The sequence below is a fragment of the Sarcophilus harrisii genome, chromosome 6 (assembly GCF_902635505.1).
Source record: "Sarcophilus harrisii chromosome 6, mSarHar1.11, whole genome shotgun sequence".
NCBI classification, from domain to species: domain Eukaryota; kingdom Metazoa; phylum Chordata; class Mammalia; order Dasyuromorphia; family Dasyuridae; genus Sarcophilus; species Sarcophilus harrisii.
The window spans coordinates 198501979-198522117 of NC_045431.1; the positions used below are offsets into that span (position 1 = coordinate 198501979).

At 35.8% G+C, this 20139-nt stretch overlaps 1 protein-coding gene across 14 annotated transcripts in view; it reads left to right on the top strand.

The window, feature by feature from the left end:
* The window catches only part of SOX6 (SRY-box transcription factor 6), a 633323-nt gene that overhangs the window by 267810 nt on the left and 345374 nt on the right, over positions 1-20139 (top strand). For all 14 annotated transcript variants that reach the window (XM_031942052.1, XM_031942057.1, XM_023506259.2 and 11 more), the window contains one exon: positions 16905-17145. In XM_031942052.1, coding sequence (XP_031797912.1) covers positions 16905-17145 — 241 coding nt within the window. The remainder of the gene's footprint in view (positions 1-16904; positions 17146-20139) is intronic.

Here is a 20139-nt window from a genome sequence, read left to right on the forward strand (position 1 = left end):
AGAGGGGGGAAAAGATAAATAAAAGAGACAAAACTAGTGTTGGGTTCCCACCCCCCACCCCCACCCTAAGCAGATTCTTTGTTGCATTTTCAAAAATTGTTTTGGCAGCTCAAAGCACAATGTAGGAGGGACCCTGCTTTTGATTTGTTTGTTTGCTTCCCCTGCTTTCCCAATGAATTGTATTTGCTAAAAATGGATGCCCATGGGGGAGGCGGTCTTCAAAGTGCTTGTATTTGGAATGTTTCTAGGTTGGGTGACTTTACAAGGGATGGTGACATTGCTCTGGAATACCTGAAGTGTGCTCTAAACTGGTGTGTGAAATACTTGTTTAAACGCCTTGCTTTGTTTTTCCTTGGGGTCAAAGAGGTCCTGTTCCCACCTACTTTTGTAGAGAAAGCTACCTCAACTGCTGCTGCTGGCAGCTTGTGGCTTTTCCCATTTAGTTCATGGTAGCTGATTTTAGAATAGAATCAACTATTTGTTATCCCTCAGAAGAACACTGGAATGGAGGGTTAGAGATGGGGAAGGAAAATTGGATTCTATGAGATACCTCTACTTCATATAAAGTAGGGGAACACTTCCTGACAATTAAAGCTTTCGCAAACTGGAATGGTTTGGCTCAGAAAACCTCCAGTTTGCCCCTTATTGGAAAGGGCTGGATGACTACTCATCCAGTATCTTGTAGAGGGAATTATTGTTCAGGTATAGGTTAGACTAGATAGATGATACCTTGGTCATGGGAACATTAAAATAGCTCTGGTATTTACTCTCTGTGTGACCCTATCTGCCTCAGTTTACTCATCTGTAAAATGAGCTGGAGAAGGAATTGACAAACCACTCCAGCATCTTTGCCAAGAAAAATCTCAAGTGGAGTCTAAAAGAATCAGATGCAACTGATTGAAAACAAATTGAAATTGAAAACAACTGACTACAAAGACCTTAAGAACTAACTCAAGTTCTCTTGGTCTTAGTCTCCGCATCTATAAAATATAGCAAACTAAGCTAGATCACTTATGAGGTCTCTTTCAACCTTAAATCTAGGACCCAATGGCTTATATTTTACAGATGATAAAAAAGAGACTCATCAAAGAGGGAAATGACTTGCCCAGTATGATAAGCTGTAGGACCTGAATTCTCACCCACCTCTTCCAAATCTAACATGTTGGCTTTGTCCCTTCTGATTCTGCAATTTGGAAACCCTGTGATCCCTTACTTTAAGGCACACATATTGGATCAGCAGACATTATTGGTGCAGTCTTTAGCCCATCACTTAATCTGTCCCTACAGGTTAAGTTCAGGTCCCTATTTGCATAATAGCATTAGCATCCTCTATAACCAATATCTTTGTCAGTTGGCTCTTAATGTATAAGCTTGAAGTCTCCTTTCTTTCTCTGCCATTCTTCTGAAATGCCTCTAACCAGAAGTGAAAACAGAAATATTTAGAAGCCATAGGTCATGGTGGGGAAGAGAGGGAAAATTGGAACACAAAGTTTTGCAAGGCCTAATGTTAAAGAATTGTCCATGCGATATGTTTTGAAAAAGAAAAAGCTTTAATCAAAAAAAAAGAAAAAAAAAAAAAAGAAGCCATAAAGCCATAGCTAATTTATTGAAGGAGTGTGTGTGTGTGTGTGTGGTGCATTGAAACTCAGTTTCCTCTATTGTAAAGTGGAGATAATGATAATTGTATTACTGACATCACTGGGCTGTTATGAGGAAAGTGCTTTGTAAATTGTCAAGTACTTTAGTTTACTATCATTAACTGAAGCATTTACTGCCAAATTCCAAATGAAAGCTTTAAATTAGGGCTGGATTAAGATGGTTTAAGATCATTGCTATTTATCAAATTTAAATGTATTTTCTTTTTAAATCTTATTTTTATTGATTTTTTTACATTACCATTTCTGAATATATTCATTTCCCCTCTTTTAAACATCCATCTCTTGAAACAAAGAAAACAAAAGAGAAAAAAATTATTTCATCAAAAGTAATTACTACATCAACCATATTTGACAGTAGGTAGATGGATAGATAGTTGATAGAACATTTATGAAGAGCTTACTATGTGGCAAGCCTTGTGCAAAGTGTTAGAGATACAAACACATGCAACCTCAAAAACCTAACCCTGCCCTCAAAAATTTACATTTTAATGGGAGAAAACACAAAAAAGGAAGCTGAAAAGGAGGGAGATGAGATGACTGATAAGAGTAGATAAGGCAAAAAGTCACCTATCAGAACTCAGTCCTAAGGATAGAGTTTAAGGTTCTAGTAGAACAATTGATGAAGAGTACAATATACAATCTTCTACATCTATAGTTTCCTACCTTTGTAAAGAAACTGAAAAGGGTATATTTTCTCAGTTCTCCTAAGTCAAACTTGGTAATTAAAATGCTGCTGCTTTTAATTTTAGTTTTTCTGCTTTCCATTTCCAACTATGTAGTTATGTATGTTTCCCACCTCCCCCTACCCCTATTCTGCTCGCTTCAGTATGCATCAGTTCAAATGATTTTTCCTATGTTTTTCTGAATTTTTCATATTGATCACTTATTGCTGCAAATAACATTCTATCACATTTGTGTACTTCATTTTGTCTAGTTAGTCCCAATCAAGGCTAACTATTTTGCTTCCAGCTCTTTGCTAGCAGATAAATGACCATTATTTATATATCATTATATTTGGGACTTTTCTTTCTTCCTTTGACCTTGTTTGGATATTGGTTATAGAGGAGGCTAATGCTATTATGCAAATAGGGACCTAGAGTCAGAAAGACCAAAGTTCAGATTTGGCCTCAGACACTTATTAGCTAAATGACCCTGGGCATGTCACTTAATCACTATTTGCCTGTTGCTTCTACTGTATAATGGAGATAATAACAGTTCCTTTCCTTCAGGATTATTGTGAGGATCAAATGAGATGATATTTGTAAAAAGAACTTAGCAGAGTACTGGCACATATTAGATGTTATATAAATACTTCTCCCTTTCCTCATATACCTAGAAATGTAAGGTTTGGGTTAAACAGGCATTTTTATATTTTTTTTCCCTAAAGGCATAATTTCAAATTGCTTTCCAGAATGGAAATTCACAAAAATGGATAAATTCATAACTCTACCAGCACTGTGTCAGTGTGCCTGCCTTCTCACATACTTCTAACTTTGATTATTTCCTTATTTTGTAGTGTGCCAGATAAGTTAGGGTCAAACCTTAGAGTTGTGTTAATTTACATCTCTTATTTTTAGTGATTTGGAGTAATCTTTCATACAATTGTTAAAAGTGTTTAATTTTTTTCCTTGAAGAATTATATTTTCATATAATTTGACCAATATTTTCATTGAAAAAGAATTTTTATTGAAGAATTAATTGTTCTTAGTTTTATGTATTTAATTATTTATATATCTTAGATATCAGAGATATTTGATCTAAAGGTGTTTTTGTTTTTTACAGAGGGTGCTTTCTTCAGCTGCATTGATTTTGTTTGTACAAAAGCCTTTTAATTTGTAATCAAAATTATCTATTTTGGGAGGCCATTTTCAATTCAATCAAAAAAAAAATTAAGTATCTAGTAGGAGATAAAAAGTTGAAACATTGAATAAGTCTTGCCATTATGGAGTTTAAGTTATGCTTTGAAAATAAGATGATATACAGATTCTGATCATAGATTTAGAGCTGGACAGGACCAAAAAGGTCATCTAATTTAATATATAGGAAAACTTAGACCCAGAGAACAAAATCATCTTTTCAAAGGTCATACAGGTATAGAAAGAGACTGATCTGGGTTTTGAATCCACATCCTCTGACTACATATCAAGGGTTCTTTTTAATACTCCATAAACATTCTGAATATTATTGCAGCTTGCCTTTCCAGACTATTCTCACATTTCCTTTTACATGATTGACCCTACTTGTTTCTCTGAACTTGTTCTTCAACTCCTCCCTCTATGCTTTTGCACAGTCTATTGTACATACCTAGAATGCCATTTCTTCTCAACTTTGTCTCCTGGAATTTTTTTCTTTCCTCAAGGTTCTACCAGATGTTACCTCCTGTGAAAAGCCATTCATGATTTTTCTTATTGTTAAGCCATTCATGATTCCCCTTGTTAATTTTCTCTATCGCTCTTCAAGATATCTTGCACTTATTATCAGTGTAAATGTTGGATTTCTCTTTAAGGTCAGGACTTTTTCAATGTTGTATTTTCTAGCACCTAACATAGTGCCTCACAATTAATATATGGTGATAAGAATAATATCAATAAATTAGCTCACAAGGAGCATAGACTTTATCCTGGAAGTTGTGGGGAGCCTGTAGATAGATGTTTTTGAGCAGGATATGCCATGAAAGAAAGCTTAACTTTAGAATATTTAATCTGATAAACTGTGCAAAATGCATTGGAGAAAGGGAAGGCTGGTTAGAGGTAGCATCTTTCGGAGAGAATCTAAAATTAGAAGTTTGGGGTTGAAATGGTTCTGGCACATGCTATATGTGTGAATTAGACAAGTTACCCTCTCCACATTCTAGTTTCTTCATCTTTACAAGATGGTAGTTGGAAGAGAACTCTGGTCCCTTTCAGCTCTTTTATGATACTATGTGATACAGTCCCGAATTAGGTACTAGCTGTGAGAATCATAGGTGAAATATTGAATGTCAAAGATAATACAGTGAGAGTCTACAGAATTTGTTGATTGATTAGATAAATAGAAAAAATGAGGAAATCAGAAATGATGAGGAAATTTAGACTCTAATGGATTAGGAGAATGGAAGTTACCATTAATACCAATTGAGAAATCAGGAAAGTGAGCTGTTTTTGACAGAGAGATGATGAATTCAATTTGGGACACAATGAGCTTCAGGTGATGTCAAGATAGGCAAGTGGAAATTACCACTTGGCAACTCGAGGTATAGCACTGGAGCCTGGGAAAGAGGTGCTAGAAATGAAGCATTGAGAGTCATCCAATTAGAGGCCATAGTAGAAGGTCTATTGTAGAGGATGGTGAAAAAAAAAAAGAGAGAGAGGCAAAAGAATATTTCTTATAGATAACATTAAAATATAAGCATTTTCTTTTTAATTTTTTAATTAAGCTTTTAATTCACTATAATTTTTTAAATGCTGCTATTTTAGTATAATTTTTTGTTTTGTTTTCTATTTTGTAACAAGTGGTCTATGATAATATCTGTATAAATATTTGTCTCCCAGGATCTGAAAAAAATTCCTGTATCTCAAAGTCCCAGGGTGGTTTCCAGTTGGAGACAATCCACATCCCATACAACACCCTTTTTTTTGTATGTGAGGGGAGGGCAGGGAAAGGAGTGTAGAATGACTGATAAGCCCCACCCTAGGAGGAGACAGTTTTAGCAGAGGATAAAACAAGTCATTTTATATTTTTTTTTTAATCTTGTTCTGATAAAGAATCCTTTGCTGTGATAATTTCTAACTTTTAGTTTATACGAAGTAGTCCCTAAGAAAGAAAGTTAATTTTATTCTGGAGTATTTGGCAAGTCTAAGGAGTAATGTTTTCCCATAGTACTTTTATATCTCACACTCAAATACTTATTTCATGATGATGGATCTGCTCCCAAAGGTAGCTTTGGGACAGAGAGCCATACTTTGTTTTGTTATTTGTCTTTCACATCTTTCCTACCCCACTTATATTCTCCTCCTAACCTAGCATCTTTGACCAATATATTTCTCCATCTCCCTAAAGACTTGGAGTTAGAGAACTTGCTTGAATTTGAGATCTGGATTTGAGATTTTGGGCAAGTCATTTAATTTTTCTGTCCCTCAGTTTCCTCATTTATAAAACAAGAATAACAATATCTTCATTATCTACCTCAAAACATTAATTTTTTTTTTTTTTTGCTAAAGATATAAGAAGACAAACATGGAAAGTGATGTAAGCTTTGTAAGCTACAAAGCACCAACTACAAATAAGAGTTAATATTTTTCTTTTTAGCCTATTCCTACAGAATTGTTCTGGAAAAGGGGTGCTATGGAAAATTGATCAGTTCACACTTATAAAGGATAATGCAGTTAAAGTAACTATATACACAGGGAGTACTGGATTTAACTTTTCTATTGATTACTTGGGTAATCATAAGCATTTCACTTAATTTCTCTGGGTCTAAATTTCTTTCTCTATAAAATAAACTAGTTAGACCAAATCAAAAGTTCTCAATCTTTTTAGGGTCATGGACCTCTTTGGCAGTCTGATGAAGCTTATGGACTCTTTCTCAGTATAATGTTTTTAAATCTATAGAATATATAAGATTACAAAGGAAAATAATTCCATAGAAGTTCAATTATAAAAATATTTTTGAAAGAAATTCATGGACCCCAGGTTAAGAAACTTCAGACTCTCAAGTGGTAAAATACCAGGATTGAAAATGTAGTTAGTTGTTCCCTGGACCTACTGTGTGTGGGTGGGCAAAGGCCTAAGTGAACTTTTGTAATAAGAGCCCTCTAAGGTAGGGAGTTTCATGTTTGTCTCCAAATCCCCAGAACCTATCACATAATAGGTGCTTAATAAATGTTTGTTGAATTGAAAATAGAAAATCGAAGAAAGCCAGGAAGCCCTGGGCCATTCTGGGACTATTCTATGACCAGTACTGTCAAGCAATGAGGGAAGGCTAGATGTTAACTTTGAGGTATTGTGTATAACATGTATAGAATTATTAATTAATTAATTTTTTGATGAAAAAGAAGTCATTCATTGTTTGGGAATATTTTAGTCAGGGAAGGATGGATTTTTTTTTTCTTTCAGTGAGGCTGAGCTCCATCTGAAAAATTTCACTGTGAGTTACAGATCTCTGAAAGACAGTTTTCTCAGATGCCTTCTAAGCACATGTTACATAGAGATTTCTCTCCCACCCCACTCCCCACTTTCCCCCGACCTCTCTGATCACAGCTATATTTATGTTAAAGATATTTTGTGTTATTTTGTAAGAACAAGAGCCTTGTGGGGACTCTTCAGTGTGTGTGGATCATGTCAAGAGCTCCTGTGCCTTAATAACCTAGCTTCTGGTTACCGAGGCCACTCTGATTGATTGTGCTGCATCATGCCCAGATGTGGGCAAGAATTCCAGATGCTAAATATCTAATGATGTTTGTGTTCATGCATACCATTCCCTGGTGACTTTTCCAAGCTGGTTTGGTTACTGGCATAAGTTTCCGTCTCCCTCTCAACTTCCAGGCCAAATGTCACTTTTTCTAAAATAAAACATGACTTTTGGGGGAAAATCACAAAGAAACAAAGCTTGATTTTTGAACTAAACGTCTGACAAGGGACTTCTACCTTTTGAGAAAACATATACATATACATACATATCTATCTATCTATCTGTCTCAATCTCGCTTTATCCCCACCCACATTAAACAAACAAACAAAAACAAAAGTCCTCTGAGATAGGTAGACAAGTAGACCCTGAGGTATCCTTATTTTTATAGCTGAGGAAGCCAAGAACCGGTAATTTGCCCAAGGCCATCTCATAAGACCTCAAAGTTAGGCAGTCTTCTGGTTCCAAAGTCCCTTTGTGATTTTGTAGTAGATTTCTTATCCCCAAGTAAGTATTTAAGTGTGAGATATAGGATCAGATATATCTGTCCAACTGGAGGAAATCTTAGAGATCATCTAGTCCTGTCATCTTATTTCACAATGAGGAAACTGAGGTCCAGAAATGTTAATTGACTTGCCACATAGATAAATATCCTATAAACTACAAGTGCTTGTTGAGTGATTAATGATTTTAGGAATTCTGATTACAAATCCCACTGGTTTTCTAGCTTCTCCTCTGCAGAGAAAAGAGACTTATGAAAACAGTGGTCCCCCGTGGAAGTGCTGCTGACACATACACCTTCATCCACTCAAATGGCTTCAGCATAAAAATTTATGTGCCTGGGTATTTGAAAAAGTCATAATGGTCTTTCAGGTATTAGCTCTTTACTGTGTGGCTTCTCTTGCTGTTTTTCATTTTCATTTAATGTAAGACTAATAAATCTTATTGTTAAATAACAGAAAGATGGCATCATAGCATTCAGTATTAAAATGCACTCCCTTTTGGGGGAAGCCAGAGAGATGTGTTTACTCTTTAGAGAGATTTAGATTTGATTTTTTGTTTTCTTCATGGTAATTATGTTTGCACTTTGCTGATCGCTAGTTGTGCATTATTACAATGGAAGGTGACAATTTGATTGTCTTCAATTGGAGAAACAAGTAATTTTACATTCACTAAGCTGTCAGGTAATACTAACTCACAGTATTGAGAGCTCCTGGCAATGCGGCTTGGCACCTATATTTAACTGCTTTGATGTTTGTGTAACCTCTGCTGAATCAGAAATACCTTGCCTGCTTGAAATGGTTTTCAGCAGGCACAATGAGGTTTTCATTAGGCAGACACACTGAAAATGAACTGCAAAGCCATTGTTTCTCTTTTATGGGGAAGTACTAATGTGTGGTTTAGAGCAAATTGAGTAAAGATGAGCTTGAAATGTGCACCTTATTTCATTATAGAAAAAAGGAGAGGAATGGGGAAAGTGCTTCATTTAGCTAAAAGGGGCACATCAGAGTTATTAGATATTTTACATAATTCTGTACAAAACCTCATGAGGTGTGAACTTTCCTTATTTTGAAGCATTCTCTTTAGCAGGAATTTTCATTTTCCCCTTTTCTGGAAAGATTATACCAATCTTGAAAATGAATAAAACAGGCAGTGAAGGCTTGTCTTAACACAGAATTTTATTTATTATTAATTATGGAGGTAGAGTCTTCTGCTACTTAGTAATACCTATAGTACTTACCTCACAAGATTACCAGGAGGCTGCTCAAATGAGCTAATATGTGAGTTATTTTGAAAAATTTTAAGTACTACATATTTGAGGAGGAAGATGATTATGATTGTTAATCATTTTTATGAGGCCTTCATTTGTCAATTAAATTCATCAGGCATTTATGAAACACCCATCATCTGTTCAAGGCCACGAGGAAAGTTCTAGGGATGGCAAGATAAAAGAAAAAAAATATCAGTTCCTGCCCTCAAGAAACTTCTGTTTCTTTGGAAATCCTTAGATTTTTCCCTCGGATAAATGGGTTTCAAGTTGCAAAAGCAAATCCTGTACTCATTTTAAAGATTGTGATTCTCATTTCATGTGAACAGGAGAGCCAAAGTGTGAACATTTAAAAATAAATCCATCCTGCTATTATTTTAGACAGCTCCCTCCCTCCCCCCAGCTAGTTAAGCAGGCAGAATTTCAGCAGAGAAGCCAAGCTATTGGGCTTGATTAAAATCCTCTACTGTTAATGTTTATTTATAGTGTCCATTGTTTAGTTTTGCTTATTGTTAATTGACTGCTTTTATTTATATACTCTGTCCCTGGTTTCCTAAAACAACAAACCCTCTAACATGTTACTGCTAGATAAATGGTGAGAAAACTCAAGTCTTATTTCCATCTAGGAAAAGGCATTGGTAGAGATTACATGAAGGCAAAACTGTTTGCACCAGTGGAGAAACTGGATCCCCAGGGCCACATGGCATAGTCGTAGGACTCCAGCGAATGCTAACCAATTAGACAGACGTGGTTACGTGATGTAACATTATCAGGAGAAACAATTCATGAGTCAGAGCATTCTGAGACACATGAGCCTTCAGTCCAAAGAACAGTCTTAAGCTATATAGAGTGACAGAAATATTGTCAGCTAAATATACACTCCAGAAAACACAAACTTGGGTGACTTAAGAAGAACCTAGCTCAGGTAGTGAGCTCCTTGGCTGCTGAATAGGGCCTTCAGGGAACCTTTGAAGGGAAGACTTTGACTGTGGGAAAGACATAATTGGGCTATGCTCTGCATTCTAAATACTTTCTTAGAAATATTTCAAGGACTCTAGGTGGATCATGAACCTTTGTAAATGATTTGACGGATAACTAAAACCTGAGGGGGGAAGTGTTATTGTTTTCCTGATCAATATTTTCAGTGCTTATTACATATGTTTTCCAGTAGGACAACCAACCAAATAGAGTTCCTAATATACTCCTTGGCAGCTTTGAAAGACTTTGCCATGCTTTTCTTTTTCTCAGTTGCTCATTTGCAAACATAAGTGTGTGTGAGAGAGGCCAGGGAAGAAAAGGAGGGATTAGATACCTAGATGTGGTAGTGGATGGAGCATTGGTTTTGGAGTCAGAAAGACCTGAGTTAAAATTTGACCTCTGACTAGCAGTGTCATGATGGGCATGTCACTCGATCTTTGTTTGTCTTAGTTTCCTCAATTGTAAAGTAAGGCTAATAACAGCTGTGGCCTCACAGAGTTGCAGTTGGCAAATCTAAAAGCATTATATAAATGATGCTGCTGATTATTATTAACTTCTCTCTCCTCAATTGCTAGGGTTTATTTGAATGAAACTGCAGAAGTCTAGAGGTGTCCAACATTGCTAACTTCCTGCTTCCCTGCTCCCTATATAGTGGACAGATGTGTAATCCCTAGGATTAGGAGCCCCTTCCTTCTCTGACTTCAGAAGTTTTATTGGGATTGGAGGTGAAGAGAAGGAAATGCTTTAAATATGTTGTTTAGGATCTTTGTGGTGTAAAAGGAGGAGCTGAGGACTCAGAAGGAGACCTGAGGTCAAATACTATTTGGACATTTAGTATGAAGCCATGGGCAAGTAAATCATCCCCTTTGGTCCTCAGTTTCCTCATCTGTAAAATGGAAATATGACTAGTATATAACTAACCTCATAAAGTCATTGTTGAAAAAAATCTGAAAAGTGCTTTTGAAATGTGACATAATTGGGAAACTGCTCCTTCCTTCCTGTATCTTGGAATCAGATGTTATAATTTTAGGAAATAACTATTTCTTAGTGTCAGGTCAATTACAGAATTAAATTAATAGTGAATTATCTGACTAAGTTAACTCTGCATCATATTACTAGCCTGGGGCAGATTGCAAAAATAAATGACTTGGCTTGAGCCTTTAATTTTTCTTTAAATAAGCCAACCATCTAAATGTTACTGTAAGTTAGAAAAGGGTGTTTTTCTGAATGAAAGTAAAAAGTTATTCTATCTAGAAAAGGCATACTTTTTGATAATAATCTTTTTATAAGGCATAAAACAGTTTTCAAAGCAGATTCAAAAATATTGTTTCAATAAATACAGTGGCAACAGTGGATAGCTACATGAGTCCTAGATAGGCTTGAGACATGGATGCCTGCCAACATTTGTAAAAATAAAATAAAATTTTTAAAAATGGCATTTTGAATAGTTAGAAAAATTGTTGAAAGAGTAGCCTACTTCTCTTGACATGTGCAAACAGCCTTAGAAAAATGACTATTAAAAACAACAAGAACAACAACATTTTGTTGCGAGCTCCTTTCAAAAAGAAAAAAAAAATTAGTTTGCAAGTTTTAGAAAAGATTCAGTATGACATCAATAAACATCTCTCCTTCTTATACTTCTTCAAGAACGGCCCCTTTACTGCCAGCTAATGAGTACCTGATTTCTGTTCTTCAATAGACAGGCAGAAAGTATTTTTTTATTGATTGAAAGGTAGTTAGCAATTCAATTCAAATCACTAAATAATAAGCACCTACTATGTCAAGCATTATATTGGGTACTAAGGATACAGAATCAAAAGTGAAACAGTGCTTGCCACAAAGTAACTTTCAGAGATGAGGGAAGGCACACATCTCAGAAGCATGAATAGCTTCAGCATTCGCAATCAAAGCATCCTGCTTTTCTCATGAGGTCTTTGGTGTTCCCCACCCTATCTCCCATTTTCCTCATTTGTAGCACTTTAGTGACTTTTTAAAACAGAGGTCCTTGATCATTTTTGTGGCATGGCAATCTGGGGAAGCCCATTGGGCTCCTTAGAATTATGCTTTTATGTACATAAATTAAAATACATGGGATTATAAAGGAAACCAATTATGTTAAAATACAGTAATCCTATCTATATCTATATATTTAAAACTTTATGGATCCCAGTTCAAGAACTTCTGGTCAAGAGCATTTGACCATTTCCTGAAACCCTGAAGTCTTCAAAAATCTTGTCCTTTTAATGCCATACACAGAAGCTCTGCTCGGCAGCTAGGGAATTTATTCTACCTGCTGGATCCAGAGGCATGCCAATCCTGGGAACCCAGGTTGGACATTGGGAGTCCATGCATCATAAAGCAGGTAGAGATAATTAGCACTGGGAGTTAGCTTTAACTGGATCATCCCGGTGCCCCCAGAAAACCGTACTGTTTAACCAATGTGATAAGTTGACAATGTAGTTTTTCTCTCTGATTATAATGTACTCTGTGTAGTCAATACACTGGTACCATGTGAGTGTAATTTCCTCTTTTATTTTATCTCCAATGCACTGTATTATAAATAAACAGTTAAAAAAAAACACCAAACAAATCTGTTGCATCTCCTTTTAAGATTGTACCACTGTAGACACTTGTTCTAGTAAGTAGAATTGGGCCCATTTGATTGCATTTAAATTTCTCCTGCTTCAGCAGTTTGGCTGGGAGCACAGTAAAGAAAAATCCCATGAGCGAAGAGAGTTTAGAATAATAGAACTTGATTTTGTGTATTATCGCGGCACCATTTGCGCTGCTTCAGTTAGGGTTGTGTCAGCACTTCCATTATAAACCCCTGTTTTCAGGGGGTTAGAGCTAGGGAGATATTTTTTTAATACAAATTAAAAAGAACAATTCATTGGATGGATTCTAAGTTATAATAGTGTGGAAATAAAACAAAGTATAATCAAATAAAAATTGACCACTTCTACTTTTTTTGGGGGAAGGGGTAAATGACTTTTCCCTTAACCATCAGTAAAACGTTAATAATCACACAGCGAGAGTAAAAAGTACTGGACACTTGAGTGAAAAAAAAAATTAATGCAAAAAACACTGATCTAAGCTTTTCTTAAAAAGCATGGCACTTGACTTTTTAAAAAGCTAAACTGTGGGCGTATTGGATTTATGTGACTGTAAGGGGAGCTATGGTGGCAGACTATCATTAAGAATAGTCACATGTGTCTTGCTAGCTTTGAGAATATCATTTTCAGAGGCCTTAGACAGGAGTCTTATAGAGAGTCATTAAAACAAACAAACAAAAAGGATTAGTGATTGAGTATCCAGTAAAAACTAAGCTATCTCAGTTGCTTTAAATCCCAATACTACAGTAAATAAGGAGTAAGTTATACGATTAAACCGGAGATTCAAGAAGCTTTCCATTTTGATTCAAAAACAAGAAAGAAACCAATAATCCTACCAAATAGAAAATGTCCTCAATTTATTCATTCTTAAGAAATGAAATTAGCTTCATCTCCTATTTCAAATAATTTTTAATAGCTAAATTGGGTTAAATATAAGAAACTACAAAGAGGAAAATGTATAGCCAAAGAGAAAGTTTCCCATGGAATAGTGAAAAGAGTGCAAGGTTTGGAGTAAGATATCCTGTGTTCAAGTCCTGAAATAGAATCGATTACCTGTGAAACAATGGGCATGCTCATTTTATTTATCTAAACCATATCTATAAAATGGGAATAATAAATATTTTTGGTACCGACTTCATGACATTGTTGAGCATCTTCACTGTTCTAGACATGGAGCATGGATAAATCTATTTTATTTTAAAATTTGGATCTGGCATCAGCATATCTACAATTGTAGAAATTGGTAGAAAATCAGGGTTCTAATCTCAAAAACAACTGTTATGCTGTAAGTAGAAGGAAGCTTTTCTGAATGGTCACTGGAGGAATCACCAAAAGCCTGTTTATGAAGTCGAGGTGAAGCCTTTCCCGACTAATTATATTCAGCGTGTAATTTCTAAACTTCACTCTGAATTTTGATTTTCAATTAACACTCCCAATTTGAAGATAATTTTCTATTTAATGTAATTGCAGGAAATAATTTATTGGCTGATTAAGACCGAGGGCCCAGCCTTTCTTAAGAAAACACTCCCTAACAAACCAGTTTTGAAACCCAACTCATAGTTTTGGCCAGATTTAGACTATTTTCACAGCTGCACGGTTGTGTTTAATGAGGATGGTGCACTATTGTTCCTTGGTGCAATTTATAGATGGAATTATTCTTAAGAGACTGTTTTCATTTCTGGTTCTGTGTCATGATTGATTTATCCCAGAGAAATAACCAGAGCTATAGCTATCGGAAGGAGCCAATTCAATTTATAATAAGATGATGTCTGTCTGTCAGGGAGGTGAAACCACTGGGAGTATGTTGTATTATTGTGCCTTTCAATTATAGTAAACAGTTTTTTTCCCCTCTTTTTTTAAAATGTCTCTAAAATGGCAGCCCATTTGTTCTTCTGTTTTAAATGAATACTTACAATCATTCCTATATGAGAATATCTCTCTGCATTCAATCTATGGAAACTTCTCTCATTTGTAGCAATCTCCTAAAAACTAAAGTCACATTCTTTTAAAGTGACCGCTCTTGCTACAGAAATAGAAGATCAAAGGAAAGAAGATCTTAAAGGAAAAAAGATCTAGGTGGGTTTGTAGACTGGGTCACATTCTCCCAAGCATTTTACCAATTGGTTGATTTTGGCTGGATTAGGAACATGTGTCTTATTTCACTTTTTGGGTTGAAGACCTTTATGTCAACATTTCCTACCTTTCTCTTTCAGGGAAACACAGAGATAGATTCCTTTGAGTCACCTTTCTAGTTAGTTTCTAGGTTCTGATTTTAATCAGGATTTTTGTTCTTATTTACAGGATGGTTATTATAAACAGGTACTCGCATTTTAATATGCTTCAAAATACTTTCAGGGCTTGTACTACTTTTATTTAGAACTATGCATAATTAGATTAGCTGATCCTATATTAATTTTTTTCACTGTAGGATACTAAATCTGAGCCCCCTCATTAATTGTGAGAAATTTAACATTAGCTGTTAAATCCTATGTGAAACATGGGCTGCTACATAAAAACTACTGTTTAAATTGGAATTAACTTAATTATTTTTCTTTGCACTTGATATTTCCTTCACTGCAATATTCATGAAAGCATGTGACAGATTTGTAAATTTAACTGTTAATCTCAGATTTCTAGACCCTTTAATCAGTATTTATTTGTCTGTAGAAACAGTACTAGCAAGTTAATGATTTGCTAATTTGAAAAATGCTCATGTGGTTTCCTATGTTAACTGATTTGTGCATTTTTTAAAAAATGGTATGAAATCAATTAATGTTAAAGAGCAATTAAGGTGGGGGATCTTCTTCCTTTCATTACATAGCAGTTTTAGTACTGAAGATGTCACAAACTTAAAGCAGTTCCAAAAAATTAGAGAAAAGTGTATTCCTGTTGTTGTCATGCCTCTTAAGTTACATGGTTGCCTAAAATACTTTCTTCTATGAAATTAAGAAATTCCTTTTCTTGATAATAAAGTGCTATGGCATTAAAAAAAATTGAGTTGAAGAACTCTAGTTCTATTACTGTCTGAAAGCGCAGGACAGAGACGTCTTCTCATCACTTTGGCTCCTCAAATGGTATGAGATAAGAGTTGTCAATATATTTATATTTGGATACATGTATAAATGAATATTCAGTCATTTGTTTAGAAGATAGATTTAAAAATATTATTCACAACAGTCATTTTACTGTTCTCATTCACTGGATTCTTGAAAATGCTTTGTATCTTGTATGTACTATCTAATATAAAATGGAAATATAATTATTTCAGGCACTCAACTCAAATGGTACAAAATTGCCTTAAGACTAATCACACATTATCAGCCAATCAATCAATATGCCACTTAAACTTTTATAGCAGTTGACATGTAAATATCTTGGAAATCTTTGGGAAAGAATCAGATTGGCTTCAAAAAGCATTAAGCATAGAACTCATTAATAGAAGGCACAAACTAAATCAGAACTCAAGAATCTGATTTGCTTAGGACTTCCATAGTAAATTATTTACTTCCCTGGCTAAATTTCCTAAGGGCCCTGCATAAACTTCCTTTTTCTGTGATTATAATTTGATTCTTACAAAGGCTATTGGAGGAATTTAGGCCTTTGGATTCTTCAAATCATGCTTACAGCTGACTAATTTGGACACTAGGGAAAGGTGGGTACAAACTCCAAAATTGTTCCTTAAAAACCCGTTTGTGGAGTTTTGGGGGCTTGGAGAGAAGATAAAGTATAGGAAGAATTTTGATGAAAATGCGGTAGTTATCCAAGGAAGGGACAGATATTTTGTAATTATTTTTCTGTATATATGGTGCATCCCCCTCCCCAAACCCACCTCCAATAGAAATTTCAGATTATATAGTGCAATAATTTTAGATCTGGAAAGGGTTTCAAGGTTAACTAGTCCAATGCTAGCATTTTACAGATGAGGAAACTGAGGCTCAGAAAGGTTAAATAACTTGCTAAGTCATAAAGTGGCAGAAGCTATAATTTCTAACAGGGGCATGAAGTATTTCATTTTTGTCTTTATAACTTCAGTGTCTCCTATATCAATGCTTAGCAGAGTCTATGCTTCTTAAATGTTTGTTGCTTTGATTTGAATGGAGACAGCTAGAGAGTCTTGAATTCCCTTTTCAACCTGAGTGTTCATATCCAACTTATGATTGTAAGAAATGACTTATAAATATAGGTTTAGTTTATTAATCAATCAACATGTTTTTGTTAAGTACCTGTTCGGTGACAGTCTCTGGAGTTACAAGTAGACCCTTAGAATATTTTTAAATGCCTAAAATAAAATACCTAAGATGACAAAAAAAAAACAACCCAATTATATTAAAATAAAAATGTAATAATTTTTTCCCACCTAAGTTCAAAGATTCCTTTCCCCCACCCCAAACACATACTACTATCTATGGGTCCAGTCAATAACTTGTTTTATAACTTGTACAAGGTTATTCCCCGGGCTCCGGCCATCCATGTTAATTTGTGCCACCTTCTTCCTTTTGCAGAAGAATGTCTTCCAAGCAAGCCGCCTCTCCATTTGCCTGTGCAGCTGATGGAGAGGAAGCGATGACCCAGGATTTGTCCGCTCGGGAAAAAGAAGAGGGCGGTGACCAGCACGTGACCTCCCATCTGCCTCTTCACCCTATCATGCACAACAAACCTCTCCCTGAGGAGCTACCAACTCTTGTCACCACCATTCAACAAGATGCTGACTGGGACAGCGTCATCTCAGCCCAGCACAGAATGGTAAGTCTGTGGCCAGGACGCTCATCCTCAAGTCAGGCATGACCCAGGAATCTCTCAAGGAGAAGTCACAAATGCTGACCGATGTATACAACTCCTAGCACAGTCTAGTGTAATGATTACAATGCTGCTAAGTGGCGAGGACCAGACAATGTTTGACAGGCAGATGGTTTGATATTTAACTGATGTGCAGGGGCCAGCTTGACCTGTCAACAGCTTTTCCCCAGTTCTGAAGGGCATGTTCATCTCCCTCCATGCAAAGTGGGTAGGTAGACTCAGGAGGATCACAATATAAGTAATGGCCGGATGAAGTGTGACTATGGATTCATGTTGTGTAATCTCATTAACTAATCACATGTATGGGAATGAGGTCATATGGAGAATAGATCTTTAGTGAGGAGATGCAGGTATTTATCATATTCTTCCATGGTCAAATTTGATTTATAATGAAGCATTTCTAGCTCATGTACCTGTGTATTAATTTAAAAGAGACACAGAAAGCTCTTGAGTATCATTCCATCAGGCTGGAGGAGTTTTGCTGGAGGCAGACACAACCACAGATTCATACCATATATCAGCGGGCCTTTCTAAGGTTAAACACCATCTCTAACTATCGAAACAGACACTATTAATTAATATAGGAACATATTTGTTACCATATTTAAATTTAAAATGTTCTCTTTTAAACATTTGGAACTGTCACTTCAATATACTTCCTTAGATTAGAAATTGTGATCCCCATTCTGCTTTCTGACTTTTTTTACTTTTTAAGAAATGGGGATGCAGACTTTTCTTTTCAAATATCAAGAAAGAGTAATTTAGAAAACCTTGATATCCTAAACCAATACTATAATAATAACAACTTGCTTTTGTGTGATGTTTTAAGGTTTGTAAAGCACTTTTTTCATGGCAAACATAAGGAAAAAGATAGTGCAAGTATAATTATCCTCACTTCTTAGTCCAGGAAATTAGGTCCTAGGAGATAAACCGATTTCCTTATGATAACAACACTGATCATTCTCTGAGGGGGTATTCTAGTCCAGTCAGGATCTCCCAGAATCAAAGCTATCCTTCATGCTGTCCACTGGGCAATACTACCTCTCACCAAGCTTTTACATGTCCATTTTTGTGCTGTGCCTCTAGAGGGAAATGAAAAGATTCCACTTAATAATAACACCCACATTCATTAGCTTTGGAACCTGCATGGCTCACATTTCACATAGTTTTTACAGATACCAGTTAGCTGCTGACATAGTTAGGCTATGGCACAATCAGGCAGGAGGATGGCTAGTAATATCTTCATTTCATAGATGAGGGAATGGACCTTTCTTGGGCTAAGCTGAAGTCTTAAAGTGAATAGGAAATACCTCAATAGACAACCCTACAGGCAGACTTTCTTTCTCCATGGTCAGGCATATCATTGGAAGTAGAGAGTGTATATTTCTGCATAGATTAGACAATTGGAAGGTATATTAGAGTGGATTGACCATTGGCAATATACTCAGCCTCTTGGAATCTTCATCTGTAAAATGGAGCTAATATCTATGTGATATAATATAAAAGTTGTCCTTTAAGAGTGGGCAGGAGGATAAGGACAATGGGTCAGAATTCATATTTAGTTTCTCTTGACTAAGGTTCAAACATAAGCTTTCTTAGTCATTGTGCTCAGTTGAAAATTGGATGACTGGATCCCCTGGTACTCACAAAGAGAAAGAAAAGGCAGAGCTCCAGTTGTTACTGCTCTTTTCCCTTAACCCTTAGGAGAATGTCTACAGCAGGTTGGACTCAATTGACTTCTGGGTGTTACTTGCATGTCCAGTTAAGAGATTTCGTTTAAAAACATAACTTCTTTCAATTTCTTACCTATTGTTTCAAGGCCATTTCAAGCTCCTCTGTCTTGAGAGGTAATGCATTATGAAATCACTGAGGGTGATCCAAGTCCTAATGGTGATTTATATATATTAATAAGCTGTAGTTTACCTCAAATTGCTTCGAGAACATGTAGTGATGAGAGATAGAACTATCACATTGAAATTCCTTTCTCCATTAGGTTTCACATTGCTTTAAGTCAGTTGCAACCATGTCTTACAAGAAGGGAGACAGAGTAGAGGAGGAGAGTGAGAGAGAGAGCAAGAAGGGAGACAGAGGGATGGTAGTCTTGAGAATCTGAAAGGGACTTTATTAGTCCCTTAAAATTGATTCTTAGTCCAATTCTCTCATTTTATAGAGGATATAATCAAAACCAAAAAAAGTGATTTATCCAAAGTCATTCAAGTAGTATGAAGCAGTTAAATGGAGTGAAAAATAGAGTTCTAGGCCTGAAGGCTTGAAGGCTTGAATTCAAATCCTGCCTCAGACACAAGCTGTGTGATCATGGGCAAGTCACTCAACCTCTGTCTGCCTTCCTTTCCTCATCTGTAAAATGGGGATAAAAACAGTACCCACCTCAAAAGATTGTTGTGAATATTGACATGTAAACATGAAAAGTGCTTTAAAAGTTTTCAAGAGCTATGGAAATATTAGTTCTTAGCTCTTAGAAGAATCAGGGTTTGCCTTAGATTGTCTCTCTCTCAATCCAGAGTTCTTTCCTCTGTACCATAAAAGAAAAGAGAGGAAGGAAGAAAGAAGAGGGCCATGGAGCCAGTGGATATTGAATAGTCAATGAATAATAAATAAAAATAATAATAAATGGTTATAGATGTTCTCCCCAGTGAAGTGTGCTTTCTAAATTTGAGCCTTCTATTTTTTCAGGATGGTACCTTCTAGATGGCAGGATAGCATGGCCATTAGTTTTGTCAAGAAATCAACTGCTGAAAGAAAAAGGAATTTTACAAAAGTTCTGAGCAGGAAGTTTGCCTACTAGCAGATTGTGATGGGAGAAAGACTAAGTTATATTTCTTCAGTGAGAATTTGACTATTTCTATTAATCAAAATGTGCTGCTACAATTTGGAAAACATCATTTTTGTTTTGGCAAGTAACAGTCCTTGTTCTGATCA